Source organism: Bombina bombina, chromosome 1, assembly GCF_027579735.1.
Source record: "Bombina bombina isolate aBomBom1 chromosome 1, aBomBom1.pri, whole genome shotgun sequence".
NCBI lineage: Eukaryota > Metazoa > Chordata > Amphibia > Anura > Bombinatoridae > Bombina > Bombina bombina.
Genome location: NC_069499.1, coordinates 379,798,174 through 379,822,923, shown reverse-complemented (window position 1 = coordinate 379,822,923; position 24,750 = coordinate 379,798,174). Strand labels below are relative to the sequence as shown.

General features: G+C 41.0%; 1 protein-coding gene across 2 annotated transcripts in view; it reads right to left on the bottom strand.

Annotated features, from left to right (window-relative positions):
* KYNU (kynureninase) overlaps nt 1-24,750 on the bottom strand; it is a 318,611-nt gene that overhangs the window by 231,063 nt on the left and 62,798 nt on the right. The window contains exon 3 of one of the 2 annotated variants that reach the window (XM_053698265.1): nt 13,677-13,797. In XM_053698265.1, the coding sequence (XP_053554240.1) occupies nt 13,677-13,797 (121 nt within the window). The remainder of the gene's footprint in view (nt 1-13,676; nt 13,798-24,750) is intronic. The other variant, XM_053698266.1, reaches the window with a different exon arrangement.

The following is a 24,750-nucleotide window of genomic DNA, read 5'->3' as shown; positions in this document are numbered from 1 at the left end:
ACATCTGCTCTGTGTATGAACTATAGAACAGGTGAAATAATCAGCTTGTTAGTAAACTTGGCTATTTTACCTGCTCCCAAGATAATCCTGAAAACCTGGCCTGTTGGGGAGACCTGATGAAAGGTTTGAAAACCAGTGGGATATGTGTATATGTATGTGTGTGTGTGTGCATATATATATATATATATATATATATATATACTGGGGAGTGCTTTCATCTATGGGGACTGTATATGTGTGTGTATATATATATATATATATATATATATATATATATATATATATATATATATATATATATATATATATGTATATATATATATATATATATATATATATATATATATATATATATATATATATACATATCCCAAAAAGGACAGCACAATCTTACAAATAGAAGTGCCATGGTGCTCTGAAAAAATGTATCCAAAGGCACAGGCACTCGGTGGTCATTAGATAAAAAATGTGTTTATTATATCAAGTTTAAAAAAAGACATGACGTTTTGGCACATTACTGTGCCTTTGTCAAATGTCAAACACAACAGGAAAACTACAACTAATGACAAACATGAGTCTAAACACTCCTTATATGCATGTCTATTTACCACCGTAACTTCAAGCGTAACTTCAAGCGTACCGCCATCAGACACATGTGCGTGACGTTATCAGAATAAACCCATACTTGGAGCAGCATATACTAAGCGACTGAGAGCAAAAGACAAGTTAAAATAAAAACTATGCACATTTCAATATCTATTGGCTTTTATACGTTATTTGTAACAAATACAGATTAATAGGTAGTGCTAAATATTGCACAGCAAATATTAGGATATATCAAAAACCTACATATCTTATCTACAAAAAACATAAAGATACTTCAGGCCCCTGTGGAACATGTTAGAAACTTTGATGAGCAGTGAGAACCCAATGATGTTGTTATAAGAGATGAGAAAGTCTCATTGCACAACATGGAAACAGTATGAGTCCAGTCCTGTGTCATTTATTTCAGTAAAAAGGGCTCAAATCCAGGGAGGTATTGAGGCCCCTTGGTGCTAGGGTGCCCAACCGATAACTCCACTTACTTTCAAGTTGAAGCAATTTCTTTGCTTGGTTACCACCCCTAGGCATGTGGGGTACGTGGTCAATCAACATAGATCTTAGGCTTAAAACAGCATGTTTAAACTTGGAAAAGTGGCGTGCCTCATGCTGATTGGATTCACCTTTGGTAAGTGCCTCACATATGGCACAACAATGATTGGCTATATGCTCCCAGAAGGTTGTCATAGTTTTGCCAATATAAACCCTTGAGCATGGGCAAATCAACATGTATACTACAAAGATACTTGTGCAAGATAGCCAATGGCTTATCTTATATCGATGGTTGTTATGCGGATGTTGGAATGTGTTGCCCCTAAGCATACCATTACATGTAATGCAACTTCCACATGGAAAGCAGCCCATCTTGGCTGATTATAACCATGTCTCCTTCATGTAATGTTTAACAGGGTCAGACTTGACCAGCAGGTCTCTCAAATTGCTTGCCCTGCAGTACACTATCCTGGGGGCAGAAGTCCTCTGAAATGGGAGCGTGGAATCTGTCTCCACCACCGACCAATGTCGCTGCACAGCCTTTGTCAAATGTTCACATCTAGGTGAATATGTGGTGACCATGTTCAATTGTCCAGGGTTAATCGTAACCTCAGTATCCATATTCCTGGTGACATCAGATAATTTCTCCTGGGTTATTTCTATTTCCTCCCTGGCATAGCCTCTTACCACGAGTCTATCACCCATCTCCTTTAATTGGGTTTGCATGATGGGAATCTCACTATTATTCCTAATGACCAGGGTGAGTTGAGAGGTGAGAATCCCTTTCTTTTGGTGCCCTGGATGAAAACATCTGGCGTCAAGCAAAGAATTGCGATCTGTTGGTTTCGTATATAATGATGTACCAAATCGTACTTCATCACAGGCATCAATCTTTGAAATACTAAGATCTAAGAAATTCACAGTGCTTAGATTATATTCTAGTTTGAATCTAATGGGACTTGCCATGAAATTCAAACGCAACACCCACTCCCGCAACATCACTTCACTACCTCTTCACACCAAGAAGACATTGTTGATATAGCGTGTATAGTATTGCACATTAGGATGGTCAAATGGCTTCATCAATTCCTGCTCATACCAAGCCATGTAAAGATTTGCGTAAGTGGGTGCCACGTTTGAACCCATGGCAGTGCCTGCAACCTGCAGATAATAGTCATTCTTGAATTTAAAGTAATTTCTCTCCAAGCAAAAAGTTAAGAGTTCACATAAAAATTCTATAGGTGGACCATTATATGAATTGTTCCCGGTCACCATGGACCTGACAGCCTCCACCCCTTCAATATGGGGGATCACAGTGTATAGGCTGTCCACGTCCATGGTGACAAGGATATCGCCACTCTGTAAATCCATGTACTCTTTGAGTCTTTTGATCATGCTAGAAGAATCCTGAAGATAGACCCAAGTATTCTTTACAACATATTGGAGGTGAGAGTCAATATAGATGGACAAATTGGACAGTACAGAACCCCAGGCAGACACAATCGGATAGTGTACCGCAGGGCAAACAATTTGAGAGACCTGCTGGTCAAGTCTGACCCTGTTAAACATTACATGATGGAGACATGGTTAAAATCAGCCAAGATGGGCTGCTTTCCATGTGGAAGTTGCATTACATGTAATGGTATGCTTAGGGGCAACACATTCCAACATCCGCATAACAACCATCGATATAAGATAAGCCATCGGCTATCTTGCACAAGTACCTTTGTAGTATACATGTTGATTTGCCCATTCTCAAGGGTCTATATTGGCAAAACTGTGACAACCTTCCGGGAGCATATGGCCAATCATCGTTGTGCCATACGTGAGGCACATACCAAAGGTGAATCCGATCAGCCTGTGGCACGCCACTTTTTCAAGTTTAAACATGCCGTTTCAAGCCTAAGATCTAAGTTGGTTGACCACATACCCCCCATGCCTAAGGGTGGTAACCGAGCAAAGAAATTGTTACAACTTGAAAGTAAGTGTATTTATTGGTTGGACACCCTAGCCCCAAGGGGCCTCAATACCTCCCTGGATTTCAGCCCTTTTTACTGAAATAAATGACACAGAACTGGACTCATACTGTTTCCATGTTGTGCAATGAGACTTTCTCATCTCTTACAACAACATCATTGGGTTCTCACTGCTCATCAAAGTTTCTAACATGTTCCCCCGGGGCATGAAGTATCTTTATGTTTTTTGTAGATAAGATATGTAGGTTTTTGATATATCCTAATATTTGTTGTGCAATATTTAGCGCTACCTATTAATCTGTATTTGTTACAAATAACGTATAAGAGCCAATAGATATTGAAATGTGCATAGTTCTTATTTTAACTTGCCTTTTGCTCTCAATCGCTTAGTATATGCTGCTCTAAGTATGGGTTTATTTATGATGCCACAGGTATCCTTTATGGGTTTTAGGCGTATCCTATTTTATATATTCATCTTTTTTTATGCCCAGAGTTCTTATAGCAGCTATACTATCTGATCTATACATGCTCTCCTCTTTTTCTCGTAACCGCTAGTGTCATTATTAGTTTAGATATGTTGCTATGACAACACCGGCACATACGTCATGACGCCACGTACGTTGGTACATTCTGATAACGTCACGCACATGTGTCTGATGGCGGTATGCTTGAAGTTACGCTTGAAGTTACGGTGGTAAATAGACATGTATATAAGGAGTGTTTAGACTCATGTTTGTTCTTAGTTTTAGGTTTCCCGTTGTATTTGTTTGACATTTGGCAAAGGCACAGCAATGTGCCGAAACGTTATGTCTCTTTTTTTAAACTTGATATAATAAACACATTTTTTATCTAAAGACCACCGAGTGCCTGTGCCTTTGGACTGACCTCAATATATATATAGTTATTTTTGTAGTTTTTTTTTTCACTTTTTGCACTGTATGCATTTTTTGTGAAGAACAGCCGTTGTAGAAATACAAAGTTTTATATAAGCTTTTTTTGTATATATTTTAAGCATATAGGAAAAAACTGAAGAAATTAATGAAGACATGCTCAGAAGTGATCTCATAGCAGGGATTTGTGGGAATTGTAGTACCAGATATTGGAATTTATGATGCTGTAAAGCAAAAAAAAAAAAAGGGACACTCCAAGAGACACTCCAACAAATATAAATTTGATTCTTCCTTCATTTTTTATTTAACTTTTAATAATTTCATTACAATTGGATAGCATTAAGGGTACATAACAATCTGACACATTTCTTGCTAGCTGGTAACTCTAGTTTCTTATCTCCTCTTCTGAGGCCAGTTAGAAACAGTTATAAATGATTTACCAACGTAAAAATCTTGTATAGTTTAATGTCCCTTTAATGGAAAATCAAAACTGAAATTCTGCATTCCTACTCAAGTATAGTATGAATTATGTATTTACTTTTTTGGGGGGTCATATTTAGAGAAGATTGCTCTGCTATTGATGTTCTAAAACAAAGACTGATGTTTTCAAATTCTGGTTGCTGCACAGGCAATCAAAATAACATTTTCATTATTATAGTGATAGTAAACTTTAGCTATTCAGATGCTATAAATGTAATCTTTGCCATTAAAAAAAGTATATCACCTAGATTTAGAGTTTGGCATTAGCCGTCAAAAGCAGTGTTAAGGGGTCCTAACACTGCTTTTGGCCGCCTGCTGGTATTTAGAGTCAGGCAGGAAAGGGTCTAACGCTCACTTCCCTACCGCGATTCCAGGCTACTGCAGATCCCCTTACGCCAATTGCGTATCCTATCTTTTCAATGGGATCTGCCTAACGCTGGTATTTGGAGTCTTGGGAGAAGTGAGCGGTAGACCCTCTACCGACAAGACTTCTACTGCCAAAAAAAGTCAGTAGTTAAGAGCTTTATGGGCTAACGCGTAATTATAAAGCTCTTAACTACTGTGCTACAAAGTACACTAACACCCATTAACTACCTATGTACCCCTAAACCGAGGCCCCCCCACATCGCCGCCACTATAATAACATTTCTCTTGTAAGGTGTATCCAGTCCACGGATCATCCATTACTTGTGGGATATTCTCCTTCCCAACAGGAAGCTGCAAGAGGATCACCCACAGCAGAGCTGTCTATATAGCTCCTCCCCTAACTGCCATTACCAGTCATTCTCTTGCAGCTCTCGACAACATAGGAAGTAGCTAGAGAGATGTGGTGAATTTATGTAGTTTATCTTCAATCAAAAGTTTATTATTTTCAAATGGTACCGGAGTTGTACTGTTTTAGCCTCAGGCAGAAAGTTGAAAAAGAGTCTGCCTGTGGTTTTTGATGATCTTAGCAGGTTGTAACTAAGATCCATTGCTGATCTCACACATAACTGAAGAGATGAGGTAACTTCAGCTAGGGGAATGGCGTGCAGGGTCTCCTGCTATGAGGTATGTGCAGTTTAAATTTTTCTAGAGAAATGAATATGCTAGAAAATGCTGTTAATACCGGATTTATTTAAGGTAAGCCTGATTACAGTGATTTAATAACGACTAGTATCATGCTTGCTGTAAAAGGTAATATTCTTATTACTTTCTCAGATTACTGAAAATAAGATAACGTTTGCTGGAAGTGTTTAAACGTTTTTATTGGTGATAAAACTTTATTGGGGCCCAGTTTTTTCCACATGGCTGGCTAGATTTTGCCTAGGGATAGTTTTTTATGGCCCTCTCACTGTGAGTACAGGTTGGGAGGGGCCTAATTTCAGGCCTAAATCGTGCAGTAGTGTTTGCAGCTTGAGACTTCCAACTTCCCTGAAGGAGTCCCCTGAACACTTAGGACCTCTACAAAGGGTTTTTGTGCCTTCAAAAGTCGTTGTATGGGCAGGTAGGGCCACAGCAGAGCTGTGGCGGTTTGTTGTGACTGTTAAAAAACGTTTATATCATTTTTTTGATCCGGTTTTGAAACTAAGGGGTTAATCATCCATTTGCAAGTGGGTGCAATGCTCTGTTAGTCTATTATACACACTGTAAAAATTTCGTAAGATTTACTGCTTTTTATCACTGTTTTTCAATTTCTGACAAAAATTGTTTCTCTTAAAGGCACAGTACCGTTTTTATTTTTTGCTTGTTTACATTTATCAAAGTGTTTTCCAAGCTTTCTGGTCTCATTGCTAGTCTGTTTAAACATGTCTGCCATAGAGGAAACTCCTTGTTCATTATGTTTAGAAACCATTGTGGAACCCCCTCTTAGAATGTGTACCAAATGTACTGATTTTACTTTAAGTTATAAAGATCATATTCTGTCTTTAAAAGATTTATCACCAGAGGAAATTGACAAGGGGGAAGTTATGCCGACTAACTCGCCCCACGTGTCAGAACCTTTGACTCCCGCTCAAGGGACTCCCGCTCAAGTGGCACCAAGTACATCTAGCGCGCCCATGGCGTTTACTTTACAAGATATGGCGGCAGTTATGGATCATACCCTTACAGCGGTATTGTCCAAACTACCAGGGTTACAAGGAAAGCGAGACAGCTCTGGGACTAGAAAAAATACAGAGCTCTCTGACGCTTTAGTAGCTATGTCTGATATCCCATCACAATATGCAGAAGCTGAGGCAGGAGAGTTTGAGTTTGATGTCTACATTTAAATTTAAGCTTGAACACCTCTGTGTGTTGCTCAGGGAGGTTTTAGCTACTCTGGATGACTGTGGCACCATTATAGTGCCAGAGAAATTGTGTTGATTGGATAAATACTATGCAGTGCCTGTTTACACTGATGTTTTTCCAATACCTAAAAGGTTTTCAGAAATTATTACTAAGGAATGGGATAGACCAGGTGTACCGTTCTCTCCCCCTCCTATTTTTAAGAAAATGTTTCCAATAGATGCTGCTACACGGGACTTATAGCAAACGGTCCCTAAGGTGGAGGGAGCAGTTTCTACCCTAGCTAAGCGTACAACTATTCCCGTCGAGGACAGTTGTGCTTTCCTAGATCCAATAGATAAAAGTTAGAGGGTTACTTTAAGAAAATGTTTATGCAACAAGGTTTTATTATCCAGCCTCTTGCATGCATTGCCCCGGTCACTGCTGCTGCGGCCTTCTGGTTTGAGTCTCTGGAAGAGGCCTTACAGGTAGAAACTCCATTGGATGATATACTTGACAAGCTTAAAGCGCTTAAGCTAGCCAATTCATTTGTTTCTGATGCCGTTGTTCATTTAACCAAACTAACGGCTAAGAACTCAGGTTGTGCTATACAGGCGCGTAGGGCGCTATGGCTTAAATCCTGGTCAGCTGACGTTACTTCAAAGTCTAAGCTTCTCAACATTCCCTTCAAGGGGCAGACCCTATTCGGGCCTGGACTGAAGGAGATCATTTCTGATATTAATGGAGGAAAAGGTTTTGCCCTTTCTCAGGCTCTAATAAATTAAGGACCAAACAAACTAATTTTCGTGCCTTTCGAAACTTTAAGACTAGCGCGGCATCAACTCCCTCGAATGCAAAACAAGAGGGAAATTTTGCCCAGTCCAAGCCGGTCTGGAGACCTAACCAGGCCTAGAACAAAGGTAAGCAGGCCAAGAAGCCTGCTGCTGCGTCTAAGACAGCATTTAAGATCAGCCCCCGATCCGGTAACGGATCTAGTAGGGGGCAGACTTTCTCTCTTCGTCCAGGCTTGGGCAAGAGATGTCCAGGATCCCTGGGCGTTGGAAATTGTGTCCCAGGGATATCTTCTGGACTTCAAAGCTTCTTCCCCAAAAGGAAGATTTCACCTCTCACAATTATCTGCAGACCAGATAAAGAGAGAGGCATTCTTACATTGTGTTCAAGACCTCCTAGTTATGGGAGTGATCCACCCAGTTCCAAAGGAGGAACAGGGGCAAGGCTTCTATTCAAATCTCTTTGTGGTTCCCAAGAAAGAGGGAACCTTCAGACCAATCTTAGATCTCAAGATCCTAAACAAATTTCTCAGGGTCCCATCTTTCAAGATGGAGACTATTCGAACCATCCTACCTATGATCCAGGAAGGTCAATACATGACTACCGTGGACTTAAAGGATGCTTATCTTCACATTTTGATACACAAAGATCATTATCGGTTTATCAGGTTCGCCTTCCTAGACAGGCATTACCAGTTTGTGGCTCTTCCCTTTGGGTTAGCTACGGCACCAAGAATCTTTATGAAGGTTCTGGGGTCACTTCTGGTGGTCCTAAGGCAGCGGGGCATAGGAGTAGCCCCTTACTTAGACGACATTCTGATACAGGCGTCGAATTTCCAAATTGCCAAGTCCCATACGGACATTGTTCTGGCATTCCTGAGGTCTCATCGGTGGAAAGTGAACAAAAAGAAGAGTTCTCTATCCCCTCTCACAAGAGTTTCCTTCCTGGGAACTCTGATAGATTCTGTAGAAATGAGGATTTACCTGACAGAGGACAGGTTGTCAAAACTTCTAAATTCCTGCCATGTTCTTTATTATACTTCTCGCCCTTCGGTGGCTCAGTGTATGGAAGTAATCGGCTTAATGGTAGCGGCAATGGACATAGTTCCGTTTGCCTGCCTACATCTCAGACCGCTGCAACTCTGCATGCTCAGTCAGTGGAATGGGGATTACACAGATTTGTCCCCTCTACTAAATCTGGATCAAGAGACCAGGGATTCTCTTCTCTGGTGGCTATTTCGGGTCCATCTGTCCAAATGTATGACCTTCCACAGGCCAGATTGGACAATAGTAACAACAGATGCCATCCTTCTGGGCTGGGGTGCAGTTTGTAACTCTCTGAAGGCTCAGGGGTCGTGGACTCAGGAGGAGGCACTCCTTCCAATAAACATTCTGGAACTATGAGCGATATTCAATGCTCTTCAGGCTTGGCCTCAGCTAGCGGCAGTGAGGTTCATCAGATTTCAGTCGGACAACATCACGACTGTAGCTTACATCAACCATCAAGGGGGAACAAGGAGTTCCCTAGCGATGTTGGAGGTTTCAAAGATAATTCAATGGGCAGAGATTCACTCTTGCCATCTATCAGCTATCCATATCCCAGGAGTAGAGAACTGGGAGGCAGATTTTCTAAGTCGTCAGACTTTTCATCCGGGGGAGTGGGAGCTCCATCCGGAGGTGTTTGCACAGTTGATTCAACATTGGGGCAAACCAGAACTGGATCTCATGGCGTCTCGCCAGAATGCCAAGCTTCCTTGTTACGGATCCAGGTCCAGGGATCCCAAGGCAGCGCTGATAGATGCTCTAGCAGCACCTTGGTCCTTCAACCTTGCTTATGTGTTTCCACCGTTTCCTCTGCTCCCTCGTCTGATTGCCAAGATCAAACAGGAGAGAGCATCAGTAATTTTGATAGCACCTGCGTGGCCACGCAGGACTTGGTATGCAGATCTGGTGGACATGTCATCCTTTCCACCATGGACTCTGCCTCTGAGGCAGGACCTTCTACTTCAGGGTCCATTCAACCATCCAAATCTAATTTCTCTGCGGCTGACTGCTTGGAGATTGAACGCTTGATTTTATCAAAGCATGGTGTCTCTGAGTCGGTCATTGATACCTTAATACAGGCGCGAAAGCCTGTCACCAGGAAAATCTATCATAAGATATGGTGTAAATATCTTCATTGGTGTGAATCCAAGGGTTACTCATGGAGTAAGGTCAGGATTCCTAGGATATTATCTTTTCTCCAAGAAGGATTGGAGAAGGGTTTGTCAGCTAGTTCCTTAAAAGGACAGATTTCTGCTCTGTCTATTTTTTTGCACAAACGTCTGGCTGAGGTTCCAGACGTGCAGGCGTTTTGTCAGGCTTTAGTCAGAATCAAGCCTGTGTTTAAACCTGTTGCTCCGCCTTGGAGTTTAAATTTAGTTCTTAAGGTTCTGCAAGGGTACCAAACCTGTTTTTTTACCTAAGGTTGTATCTAATAAAAATATCAATCAGGAGATTGTTGTACCGTCACTGTGTCCTAATCCTTCTTCAAAGAAGGAACGTCTTTTACACAATCTTGACGTGGTTCGTGCTTTAAAGTTTTATTTACAAGCTACTAAAGATTTTCGTCAAACATCTGCATTGTTTGTTGTCTAATCTGGACAGAGGAGAGGCCAAAAGGCTTCGGCAACCTCTCTTTCTTTTTAACTAAGGAGTATAATACGCTTAGCTTATGAGACTGCTCGCCAGCAGCCTCCTGAAAGGATTACAGCTCATTCTACTAGAGCGGTAGCTTCCACATGGGCTTTTAAAAATGAGGCTTCTGTTGAACAGATTTGTAAGGCGGCAACTTGGTCTTCGCTTCATACTTTTTCAAAGTTCTATAAATTTGATACTTTTGCTTCTTCGGAGGCTATTTTTGGGAGAAAGGTCTTGCAGGCAGTGGTGCCTTCCGTTTAAGCGCCTGCATTGTCCCTCCCTTCATCCGTGTCCTATAGCTTTGGTATTGGTATCCCACAAGTAATGGATGATCCGTGGACTGGATACACCTTACAAGAGAAAACATAATTTATGCTTACCTGATAAATTTATTTCTCTTGTGGTGTATCCAGTCCACGGCCCGCCCTGTCATTTTAAGGCAGGTGTTTTTTATTTTTAAACTACAGTCACCACTGCACCCTATAGTTTCTCCTTTCTCTTGCTTGTCTTCGGTCGAATGACTGGTAGTAGCAGTTAGGGGAGGAGCTATATAGACAGCTCTGCTGTGGGTTATCCTCTTGCAGCTTCCTGTTGGGTAAGTAATGGATGATCAGTGGACTGGATACACCACAAGAGAAATACATTTATCAGGTAAGCATAAATTATGTTTTTTTATCCCCTAATCTGCCGACCGGACACAGCCGCCACCTACATTATACCTATGAACCCTAATCTGCTGCCCCTAACATTGCTGACCCCTATATTATATTTATTAACCCCTAATCTGCCCCCCCAACGTCGCCCTACCTTACCTACACTTATTAGCCCCTAATCTGCCGACTGGACCTCGCCGCCACTATAATAAATTCCGATCAGCCAATGTTCCGATCAGCCAATAGAATGCGAGTTCAATACGATTGGCTGATTGGATCAGCCAATCGGATTGAACTTCAATCTGATTGGCTGATTGCATCAGCCAATCAGATTTTTTCTACCTTAATTGCAATTGGCTGATAGAATTCTATCAGCCAATCGGAATTGAAGGGACGCCATCTTGGATGACGTACCTTAAAGGAACCTTCATTTGCCGGGAAGTCGTCGGTTGAAGAGGATGGCTCCATGTCGGCTCCATTGAAGATGGCTCCGCTCCGCTCCGGATGGATGAAGATTGAAGACGCCGCTTGGATGAACACTTCTACCGGATGGAGGACCTCTTCTTTGCCACTTGGATGAAGACTTCTACCGGATCAAAGACCTCCTATGCGCACCTTGGATGGAGAATTCGGCTCGACTGGGTGAAGACGACTCAAGGTAGGGAGATCTTCAGGCGGTTAGCGATAGGTTTTTTTAAGGGGGGTTTGGGTGGGTTAAAGTAGGGGTATGTGGGTGGTGGGTTGTAATGTTGGGGGGGGGGTATTGTATTTTTATTTTCAGGTAAAAGAGCTGATTACTTTGGGGCAATGCCCCGCAAAAAGCCCTTTTAAGGGCTGGTAAAGAGCTGATTACTTTGGTAGTTTAGAATAGGGTAGGGACTTTTTTATTTTGGGAGGGCTTTTTTATTTTATTAGGGGGCTTAGATTAGGTTTAATTAGTTTAAACTTCTTGTAATTCTTTTTTATTTTTTGTAATTTAGTGTTTTTTTTGTATTATAGAATAGTTTATTTTATTGTATTTTATTTTAGGTAATTGTAGGTAATTTATTTAATTAATTTATTGATAGTGTAGTGTTAGGTGTATTTGTAACTTAGGTTAGGATTTATTTTACTGGTAATTTTGTACTTATTTTAAATAGGTAGCTATTAAATAGTTATTAACTATTTAATAGCTATTGTACCTAGTTAAAATAAATCCAAAGTTGCTGTAAAATAAATATAAATCCTAAAATAGCTACAATGTAATTATTAGTTATATTGCAGCTATATTAGGGTTTATTTTATAGGTAAGTATTTAGTTTTAAATAGGATTAATTTAGTTATTTTTAGGAATATTATTTTGTTTCATTTAAATTATATTTATTTTAGGGGGGTGTTAGGGTTAGGGTTAGACTTAGGTTTAGGGGTTAATAAATTTATTATAGTAGCGGCGAAGTTGCGGGCGGGAGATTAGGGGTTAATAATTGTAGGTAGGTGGAGGCGATGTTAGGGAGGGCAGATTAGGGGTTAATACTATTTATTCTACTGTTTGCGAGGCGGGAGTGTGGCGGTTTAGGGGTTAATACATTTATTATAGTGGCGGCGAGGTCCGGTCTGCAGATTAGGGGTTAATAAGTGTAGGTAAGGTAGTGGCGACATTGGGGGGGCAGATTAGGGGTTAAAAATATAATATAGGGGTTGGCGGTGTTAGGGGCAGCAGATTAGGGGTTCATAGGGATAATGTAGGTTGCGGCGGTGTCCGGAGCGGCAGATTAGGGGTTAATAATATAATGCAGGTGTCAGCGATAGCGGGGGCATCAGATTAGGGCTTAATAAGTGTAAGGTTAGGAGTGTTTAGACTCGGGGTACATGTTAGGGTGTTAGGTGCAGACTTAGAGAGTGTTTCCCCATAGGAAACAATGGGGCTGCGTTAGGAGCTGAACGCTGCTTTTTTGCAGGTGTTAGGTTTTTTTTCAGCCCAAAATGCCCCATTGTTTCCTATGGGGATATCATGCATGAGCACGTTTTTCCAGCTTACCGCTACCGTAAGCAACGCTAGTATTGAGGGTTGAAGTGTAGCTACATTATGCTCAACGCACCCTTTTTTGAGCCTAACGCAGCCCTTCAAAGAACTCTAAATACCAGCGTTGTTGGAAGTGTGCGTTGGGAAAAAAGCAGCGTTAGCTACGCGGGTCTTTACCGACAAAACTCTAAATCTAGCCGTATGTGTATCTTTATTTTTGTTTATCTACCTGTGAAAAGGGTTAAATCCATGTCTGTAGTAATGTTTCTATTACAATGTCCTGCCGGCCCACTGGGATGATTTCTTTTTTTTGAATGACAATTCCAATGAACATCCAATCAGTGTGTGTGTGTATCATATGACACTCTTCAAGCCCTTAGGAAGCCTATGTAGAGAGTTGATGGGACTGCTCTCAATGAAAGTGCCCTTTACTTACTTTTTTATTATATATATTGTTGAGCATATAGCTTAACTTAACAATCATCATAATGTACCTTTCACCAAATTTTGCTGTTACATTTGTTACCAATCTGAGCTATTTTTTTTTACTCATATAGCAGCCGTTCTTATGAATAATGGTAATCTGATGGAAAGAACACCTTACGCAACCTGTTTGGATTTAAAACTTTCTCTTGCTGCTTTTATTTTATCTTGCAATATGGAAATTGGAAAGAATTAGGCAGTATGGTTATTTTTATCTGATTCTCTTTTGCAGTTAGCAAATATACTATACCAATTCATGGAATATTAATAAAAAATCTGCAACCTAAAGAGAACATTTTTCAAATGAAATATATTAATATTAACACATTTAAAGGTAGTGACAATATGATGCATATTTTTTTTAATTTTATACTAAAATTACTTACATTTTTGCCCATTTGTCTAGCTCTTCATCGATGTAGGTTTTTACATTCTTTGGTAAAAGCCCAAGTGAGTTACCACAGAAGTATATGCATTCATTTTCTTCATTAACAAGACACTTTTCTGCTGGAATAAAATAGTATAGTTTAAGTTGACAGACTATACCATTCAAACAGATTTTTAAAGTAGTAATATTGAAACTATCCAATGTATTAGTTTTTACATTTATTGTTTAAAGTTATTATTTAAAGTGACAGAAAGATCAAAACTGAAAGGTGGATGGGTATTCCAAGAGCAAAAATGCTTTTAGTAAAATGTATTACTGTTTATTAGAGCCCCTGTCTCCATGCGAGCCTTCATGCTTGCCGGAAACAGCATTTATGAAGCTGCGGTCATAACTGGTCCACTGCCTCTAAGGCTGCGGTCTGGAATCCACCCGATCCTATACGATCGGGCTGATTGACACCCCCTTCTAGCGGCCACATGGCCGCGAATCTGCAGGGGACGGCATTGCACAAACAGTTCAAAAAAACTGCTGGTGCAATTATAAATGCAGACAGTGTATGCTGTCAGCGTTTATCGATGTGCGGCGGATATGATACGCTACATCATATCATGTCCGCTTGCACTTTAATAAACTGACCCCATGAGACCCATTTATCAAGCTCCGAATGGAGCTTGAGGGCCCGTGTTTCTGGCGAGTCTTCAGACTCGCCAGAAACAGCAGTTATGAAGCAGCGGTCTAAAGATCGCTGGTCCATAACCCTGTCCGCCTGCTCTGATGAGGCGGACAGAGAACGCCACAATTCAACCCGATTGAGTATGATCGGGTTGATTGACACCCCCTGCTGGCGGCCGATTGGCCGCGAGTCTGCAGGGGGTGGTGTTGCACCAGCAGCTCACAAGAGCTGCTGGTGCAATGCTGAATAAGGAGAGCGTATTGCTCTCCGCATTCAGCGATGTCTGTCAGACCTGATCTGCACTGTCGGATCAGGTCCGACAGACATTTGATAAATAGGCCTCCATATGCTGTGAAGGCCTGTGAGTTGGTGTGGTGTGTATTGTAAGTGTGAAGGTTTAATTTCTGTCATACAAGTCACTGCTGACTCTCTAAGGAGGTGTGGTGTTTGAATACTGGTGCACAGGGTGAAAAACAGTAATAGCATTTTCTAGAAGCATTTTTTGCTAATGGAGGTATATTGCAAAAATGCTTCTGTTAAAAATCTAAATGCACCCATGACCATTTCAATTTTGACCTTTCTATCCCTTTAAGTTTGTTATCTCAGTTTTTTTTGTATCTAAACATAGACATGCAGTTATAATCTACGTGCTGTACACTGAAAAATATATTTAGAAAAACACTTTCAAATGACTATAAAATGTCTGAATTATGCTTTACTAATTTTCAACAAAACTTGGTAAAATATACTATAAGATACATCAATCAATCATAATAAACTATGATATCATGGAAGATAATTTGTCTCAACAAGAATGCACTTGTGTAATAACAAATTACTAAAAGAAACATAAAAAAAGACCAAATTTTTCTTTCGGGAGTCAGATAGAACATTCTATTTTATACAACTTTCCAATTTACTTCTAATATCAACTTTGCTTCAATCTCTTGTAATCCTTTGCTGAAAGAGCAGAAATGCACTACTGGGAGCATATCTAGTAAGACAGTCACAAACTAGCTCCCAGTCGTGTAGGATATGTACATATTCTTTTTCAACAACAGATACCAAGAGAACAAAGTACATTTGAAAACAGAAAAGTAACAGCCAACAAAATATATAATGAGGGTGATTAGATGCTAAAGATACCAATACAGTAATACATTTAATAGAATTTGAAAGTTTAAAACATACATGTGAATAAAATGTAACTTTCTCACAATAGGACGTCTCCAAGTGTTAAAATCATAGAAATCATCAAATGCAGCCAAAAAATAGCAACAAATTAAAGCATGTTTCAATGCTTAAGAAAAAGACCACCTTATAGTGTTAATAAAACGTATAACAGTCCATGTGCACACTACGAATGGAACAGGACAAACAACTTGGTCATTCTTATTCCATATGTACTAAACCGTGATCAGCAGAACTTGCTCACACTGTTCGCCAGTAGAAATAGTGAGCTACAAAATATCCTTACAGTATAAAACCACCTTCTATGTGCTCCGTAGGTATGATTTAAGCAAATATTTGCACAGTACCATAATCTCAGAGAACACTTCACTTTAAAACAGAAAAGTAAATTAAGGGCTGATGTCTTTAATTAAGATGTCTCGTCAGTACTGTAAGATTTCTCAAATTGTTTAGCTCGGGAGCCATTTATCTAGCTAAGAAGAATTCTGGATGTGAAGGAAAGACAAATACATTGCAATATAATGTTATAAAAAAAAAAAATTAAAAAATATCTCACTCCATGCAAGTTTTTTTTAAAGTCCTAAGTGTCTTAAAATGACATGCTCTATCTGAATCTCATGCTCTATCTGAATCGTGAACGTTTAATTTTGACTTTCCTATCCCTTTAATTATAATTGTCCTGTGTGCTAAATGGTGTTTTTTATATTTGATTTTGTGTACTTACATATATATATATATATATATACATACAGTATATGCCTGGTATTTCGGGGCTGAACGGACCTTTCTTGGCGGGATCAGACTGATTTGCTTCAGGAAAAGTTTTCCTTTGTGAAAAGCAGAACTTGGATGAAAGGGGCTGCTCCTAGGTGGTGACTCGCGCTTGTTTCTTTGTATGCATTTAAATAATGACCCTGGGGAGGTATCGCTAAGGGTGATAGGGGAAACCAGACGTGGACTCCTTACCCAGTGAAGCTTAGAGTAATATAGCTGCACCTCACTAATGAGGCCCATAGGAGGCCGAAATGATCGTCTGGGGTTTTGATGTTCCATGTTCAAAGGTGAATTGCCTGGTATTTCAGGGCTGGACTGCGCTTACTTGGCAGGATCAGACTGATATGCTTCAGGAAAGTTTTCTTTTGTGAAAATCAGAACTGGGCTAAAAGAGGCTGCTCCTAGGTGGTGACTCAACATAAAACAAGCTACTGAGCTGTTGTTAGTTCCTGGTAGAGTGCTTTTATCTTTGTATGCATATATTTTCATATCATTGCATCCAATGGACATAAAAAAAAGTCTCAATACAATCAGCAGCAATGGTATATAGACAGCTTATAGTATAGGGTAAGCTATGGCACTGCAGTGTCAGGGTTGTCCCTGCTTTGTTTGCCATGTGCTGCTGGCAGTCATTTTACTCACCTCTCTTGCTGAGTCTGGTGCAGAGTGTGTGATGCTGCTCATTTCCTGTACACCCTCTTATGGCCAGACTGGTGTACATCATCCGTGTGAGACAGGTTGCAGTCTCAGAATTGTGATGTCACAAGGGCCTCTGTTCAGTATGCATTGCTCTTGTGTTGTCTCAGACCTGTTTGTGAGTTCCAATTCATGTGTATTACCTAACTGTCTGACGTCCCCCCTGGTTCCTGATCCCTGGCTTGTTCCTTACTCTGCTGTTCTCCTTGTTCCTGACTCCGGCTTGTCTGACGACTCGCTTTGGCTCCTGACTTGGTTCATCTGACTACCAGCTCTGGCTTTGACTATGGCTTGTTGTTTGACTTGTGGACTTTTTATTATTTGTTGTTATTAATAAAGGCGTTATTATTTTTGCACTTCTCGTCTCAGTCTGATTCCTTGCACCCTGACATTGAATCCTGATGATGCTAATAGTCCACCTTATCTACCATAATTTCCAGGATGGATGAACAGGATCACTGCTTCGATCAATTTGCACTAGCCCAGCAAACCCTGCTGACTCGAACTGCACATTTGGACCAAAGGTCCCACAAGTTATGGCTGCTCCTATTTCCGCTGCTGCACCTAGTCCTACCAGGAGCATGTCCGGTTCTGCACCTGTACCTCAGAGATATGGAGGCGATCCTATTCAGTGCAGAGGGTTTTTGAACCAGGTGGGCATTTACTTTGAGATGTTACCTCAGGCGTTTCCCTCTGACAGATCTAAGGTGGGATTTCTCATCTCGTTACTCTCTGACACAGCTCTTGCCTGGGCTAATCCCTTGTGGGAGACTAATAAACCTGTAATTTCAAATTACCCTAAATTTGTGGCCTCCTTTCGAAGGGTATTTGATGTTCCGGCTCGCTCCTGCTCTGCTTCTAAACGACTCATGACCATTCAGCAAGGTACAAGATCTGTTGCTCAGTATGCCATTGAGTTCCGTACGCTTGCCGCAGAGGTAGGTTGGAACAATTAAGTCCTTGTTGCCGCCTTCTTTCATGGGCTCTCTGATGCGATTAAAGATTAAGTTGCTGCCAGAGATTTTACCAGAAGATCTCGAGGCATTGGTGTCTTTTTTGATCCTAATTGACATCAGACTCAGAGAGAGGCCCTCTTTTAAGAAGCGCTTGCAGACACCTCCTGATCTATTGTCTCCTACGTGTTTGATCCCACCCATGCCTCCCTCTCCTCCCTTGCCTCCTGGTCCCGATGTCACCAGGTACTGCTGAGCCGATGCAGTTGGGATTCACGCATCTCTCCGCGGTGAAGAGGGCCTTTAGGAGGAGGGAGGGGCTCTACCTCTATTGTGGGTTACAGGGTCACATTTTAAAGTCTTGTACTACATGCTGGGAAATGCTTGCACCTAAGGTCCTGTTGGGGGCAGACCTTGGGTGGTTTATCCTTGTCCCTGGAACTGCTAAAGGAGAATCCTTTGGTCACCCTTTCCTGGGTGGACTCCTCGATAGTCACCCAGGCTCTTGTTAACTCTGGTGCTGCAGGCTATTTCATTGACAATACTTTTGTATCAAAGCACTCCTGTCTTGCCTTGGTCTGTTCCGCTTGCCATTGAGGCCCCTTCAGCCCGCACTCATTACTGAAACTGCTCCGTTATCCATGGCTGTTGGGGCTCTCCATTTTGAAACCCTCCAGTTCCAGGTGATAAACTTTCCATATTTTCCAGTTGTTCTGGGTTATCCCTGGCTCCAAAAGCACAATCCCAGTTTCGACTGGCGCAGGTCCGAAATTTTGTCATGGTCTCTGCAATGTATTTCCACTTGTCTTCGGAAACCAGTTAGTCTTGTGCACGGTATCTCAATTGCCATAGGAGTACCGAGAGTTCCTAGACGTTTTTTGACAAGGTGCATGCCGGTACGTTGCCTCCTCACCGGTCTTACGATTGTGCCATAGACCTGCAACCCGGAGCCATTCCTCCTCGGGGCCGAGTTTACCCTCTGTCTACTGCGGAGAATTGTGCTGTGGAGGAGTATGTTGCCGATTCTCTGTCGCAGGGAATCATCCGCAAATCCTGCTCTCCTGCAGGGGCTGGCTTCTTCATTGTGAAGAAAAAGGGTGGCGCGTTAAGACCATGCATCGATTATAGGGTTCTTAATTGGCTTACCATTAAGAATGCTTACCCTATTCTGCTCATTACGGAACTCTTTGACCGCTTCAAGGGAGCTACGGTCTTTACTAAAATTGATTTGAGAGGAGCGTACAATCTCGTTAGGATCAAGGAGGGCCACAAATGGAAAACAGCATTTAACACTAGAAGCGGGCATTATGAATATCTTGTAATGCCCTTTGGCCTATGTAATGCTCCTGCTGTTTTCCAGGAATTTATTAACGATGTCCTATGAGATATGTTGCAACAGTGTGTTGTTGTGTACTTAAACGACATCCTCATACACACACCCACACTTGAGGCTCATTGTTCTGATGTTACACTGGTTCTTCAGAGACTACGTGAGAACGGCCTGTTTTGTAAACTCGAGATATGTTAGTTCCATCAGACTTAATTAACCTTCCTAGGTTATGTTATCTCCGTTGCAGGGTTCTCTGTGGATCCTGACAAGTTGTCTGCAGTTCTGCAGTGGCCTCGCCCCGGTTGGTCTTCGGTCTATTCAATGTTTTTTGGGCTTCGCCAATTACTATAGAGAGTTTATTAAAAACTTTTCTTCCTTGATCAAACCTATCACAGACATGACCTGTAAAGTGAATGATCCACTCCATTGGTCACCTACTACCATTAAGGCCTTTGATAGTCTTAAAACTGCTTCTGCTTCCGCTCCAGTTCTGGCTCATCCTAACCCTGTTCTGCCTATCGTTCTTGAGGTCAATGCATCTGGACTGGAGTAGGTGCCCTCTTGTCTCAACGTCCTATGCCTGACGGTTCCTTGCATTTGTGCAGTTTGTTCTCTAAGAAATTGTCTCCAGCGGAGTGCAATTATGAAATTGGCGACAGGGAATTACTGCCCATAATTTTGGCATCTTCTCAAGGGTACTAGCTTACCAGTGCTCATTCTTACTGACTACAAGAATTTAACTAATCTGTCCGAAGCAAAACATTTGTCGCTCCGACAGGCCAGAAAGGCGCTATTTTTGTCTTGGTTTAATTATGTGGTCTCCTACCTGCCTGGTAGTAAGAATGTTTGGGCTGATGCCCTCTCTCAACAATTTTTGCCTCTGTCCAAGGAGGAGTCTATACCTACTCCAGTTATACCTCCTGACCATATTTTAGCTACCATACGTACTAATTTGACATCTCCCTTGGGGGAGGAGATCCTGGCTGCACAAACTAATGCACCTCCTGAGAAGCCTAGTGGTTAGTGTTTTGTTCCTGAGAATCTTCAAACTAAACTTTTGCACACCTACCACTTTCCTAAAGCTGCAGGTCACCTGTGCAAGAACCAAATGATTTGGTCTGTCACTCAACAATTCTGGTGGCCAGGTTTTCGTTCTAATGTTGCTGCGTATGTTGCCACCTGCTCAATTTGTGCACAGAATAAGACTCCTCAACATCTTCCTGTGGGTCTTCTTCAACCTATTGCTAATGGTGAGCATCCTTGGACACATCTTTCCATAGACTATATTGTCGAGCTCCCTGTTTCCAATGGCTATACTGTTATCCTTATGGTGGTTGACCGTTTTTCTAAAATGTCACATTGTATTCCCTTGAAGAAGCTGCCTACTGCTTAGGAGCTTGCTTCAATTTTTGCCCGGGAGTTTTTCCATTTAAATGGGTTTCCCAAGGAGATAGTTTTGGACCAAGGTAGCCAGTTTGTCTCCAGATTTTGGCATTCCTTTTATGCTCAAATGGGGATCCAGCTCTCCTTCTCCTCGGCAAATCACCCTCAATCCAATGGGGCTGCGGAACGGTCTAATCAAGCTCTGGAACAGTTCCTCCATTGCTATGTCTCAGATCAGCACAATAATTGGTCTGACTTGTTACCTTGGGCAGAGTTTGCTCATAATAGTGCTATTAATGCTTCCTCCCAGTTATCCCCGTTCATGGTGAATTATGGGTTTCAACCATCCTTGTTGCCCGATTTATTCATGTCTCAGGGTATTCCAGCTTTGGAGGAGCATCTCCGGCAACTCCGTTCCACGTGGGTGCAGATTCAGGATTGCCTTCATCATTCTATGCAGCGCCAAAAGTTCCAGGCTGATCGTAGGCGTCTACCCGCACCTTCCTACCAGGTTGGTGAGAGGGTTTGGCTGTCCTCCCGCAACTTGAACCTTTGTGTGCCTTCCAATAAACTGGCTCCCCGTTACGTTGGTCCTTTTCGAATACTCAGACAGGTAAATCCTGTGGCCTACGCTCTTGACCTTCCTCCTGCAATGCGCATCTCCAATGTTTTTCATGTCTCCCTCTTGAAACCATTGGTTTGTAATCGGTTTACCACTGTGTTGCCTCGTCCCCATCCTATCTCTGTTGACAACCATGAAGAATATGAGGTCAGCAGCATTATTGACTCTCCTATGTCCAGGGGCCGCGTACAGTATTTGGTTCACTGGAGGGGCTATGGTCCAGAAGAGCGTTCATGGGTTCCCTCCTCTGATGTTCATGCTCTTGCCCTCCTCCATGCCTTCCATGCCCGATTCCCCAATAAGCCTTTTGTCCTCCCGTGGGGGAGGGGTTGTTGAGGGGAGGGTACTGTCAGGGTTTTTTCCCTGCTTTGTTTGCCATGTGCTGCTGGCAGCCATTTTACTCTCTTGCTGAGTCTGGTGCAGAGTGTGTGATGCTTCTCATTTCCTGCATGCCCTCTTATGGCCATACTGGTGTACATCATCCATGTGAGACAGGTTGCAGTCTCAGAAGTGTGATGTCATCACTTGTTATTTAAAGGGCCTCTTTTCAGTATGCTTTGCCCTTGCGTTGTTTGTGAGTTCCAGTTCCTGTGTATTACCTGGTTGTCTGACATCACTCCTGGTTCCTGATGCCTGGCTTGCTCCTGACTCTGCTGTTCTCCTTGTTTCTGATTCTGGCTTGTCTGACTACTCGCTTTGGCTCCTGACTCGGCTCGTCTGACTATTCGCTTTGGCTCCTGACTCGGATTGTCTGACTACCAGCTCTGGCTTTGACTCCTGGCTTGTTGTTTGACTTGTGGATTTTTTATTATTTTTTGTTATTAATAAAGGTGTGATTATTTTTGCACTTCTTGTCTCAGTCTGATTCCTGGCACCCTGACATGCAGTTATTTATTAGTGGCAGTTCACAAAATGTACACAATGTGAAACTGAAGCTGATGAAGCATAAAATTCACCAGTCAATAAAGAAATCCCTCCAGTTTATGACCCCTAATTATCAAATGCCAGGCGGAGAAGGTTCGCTCCCGGGAACCTGTTGACCCAGCAACCTGCCCATGTAAGCCTGTATCGCTAAGGCTCCAAAGCTGCAATCCCAGCTTGATAAATGGAGCCTGATGACTTGTTAATATTGGAAGAACTGTTGCTACTGTTCCTATAAAGGTGCATGAATATGAAAATAAGGGTTCCTGGATCATATCAGAATTTTACTACCTAAATTTCTTTATGTACCATGCATAAAAGGATGGAATATATCTGTTTATAAATAAACATAAGAGCTGTGTCATACTTTAGTTAATCAGTCAATAAAATAACACAGGAAATGGAGAACTCTGATTCCTTAGTGACTGTTGCTGTGTGTCCTTTTAAACACTAAATTAGGTGTACTTTATATATTTACTTTGAAATAAGATTACAAAAGTTTCATCTTTCTTTAAATGCCAGCAGCTGAAAACTAACCTGTGAAGTTATAAAAGCTCTAGTACTATAATTTCCATCATAAAGATCTCTTATGTCCTTCCATTAAAACACTTTAAGACATTAGAAAACTCAGTAGCTCACTCCATTTAACAAGCTATAAACAAGAGAACATAAGGCAACTACATCCATTAAGTTTTTTTTTTCTTTTTGTACCTTGTGTAAAAAGATTAAGCTCTGAGTATACACGACAGTAAAGGAATGCCAGTCAATTTGTAGCTAAATGTATATGTTAATAAAAATAAATAGAAATATATAAAGAAAACACATTCCAAATTTTTGCTGACCCATTTAAAAAAAGTCTTTGTGTACGTGTGTGTATATATATATATATATATATATATATATATATATATATATATATATATATATATATATATATATATATATATACAGTATATATATATATATATATATATATATATATATATATATATACACAAATACAAACTTTGGTTTAGCACACCTTACAATAAGTTTATATACACATCTTTTGGAGTGCTGCCAATGTGACCAAGTAGTTACACAAAACAGGGGGTGTTTTTTTGCTTTTCACTGATCTCAATATTTTTTTGTATCATTATCTCTCTTATACTATAAGATATCTGTTTTTTTACACATTTTTTATGATTAGCAATAGTGAATATGCTTTCAATTTATCTGGTTATAAATGTCCACATAATTATGTATAATAATTGTATTATTTGCATTTCCTTTTCCTTATTCTTTTATTTTATAACAAAATGGCACTGTGATTAAGGAAATGGAGGTAACTTTGTATCTATTCCACCACAACATGTTATGCTTCTTTCAATCATTGATGACATCATATAATCACTCCCACTATATTTGAGATACTATATAAACCTGCCAAAGCCACATAGAATCATCTTAATAAAGGCAGGACATGTTCCTGACTTTTCAAAACAGCAAAAAAGTGATTCCAGCCTCCAAATTGGCAAAACAAGACCTTTATTTCTTACATGGGGTCCAGAGAAAAAAATAGAATGTTTCAGGCCTTTACTAGGCCCTTAGTCATGTATACATGACTATGGGCTTAGTAAAGACCTGAAACGTTGCATTTTTTCTCCGGCCCCATGTAAGAAATAAAGGTCTTGTTTTGCCAAGTTGGAGGCTGGAATCACTTTGTTGCTGTTTGGGTAAGTGGATTTGGCAAGTCTGATATTCCGTGCCCCTCAAGTAAGGAAAGGTATGCTGTTTTCCAATCCTGACTTTTCAACACAGAGTGCTCTGTTTGTTTTTATCTTTATGAGCACGGAGAAAAGAGAATCTGGTTGGTTGAAAGAATCACATGACTGAAGACACAAGAGTTTCACTCCTCAGAGCGGAGTTGGGAAGCTTCACTCTTTTTCACCTTAAGTGTACATATCAGCAAGTGTGGACCACAAGGCAGTGAGATAAGTACCACAACTTTGCTGAACATACTGTAAATGTTGAGTTTTGGATGACTGTGAATGTGTCTGGATTCTGACCGTGCACCTTGGAACCGTTTCTTCCATTCCATAAGGTTCTTTTCAGGACTCATTTTACAAGCTTGCACATTGAGACTCATTCTTTCTCTTTATCCCGAGAGAGGTTTATTAAGGATTATTTTTATAACCCCCCTTTTTTATAGATATCTGGATTTATTGAATTTTTTAGTCTAACTTTAGTAAATTTGTGATCATTCATATTGGTGGCTGTGATTGCTTTTGTAGCGCACTTTTCTTTCTTTCCTAAGACAGGGAGAGTCCACGACATCATTCCAAATACTAGTGGGATATTCACTCCTGGCCAGCAGGAGGAGGCAAAGAGCACCCCAGCAAAGCTGTTAAGTGTCACTTCCCTTACCCATAACCCCCAGTCATTCTCTTTGCCTCTGTCAATGGAGGACGTGTAGTTGGTGTCTGAAAATGTTATTCTTTTTTTGGGTACTTTTTCCTGCAAGCAAGGATTTGGGTTTAGTTGAGTCAA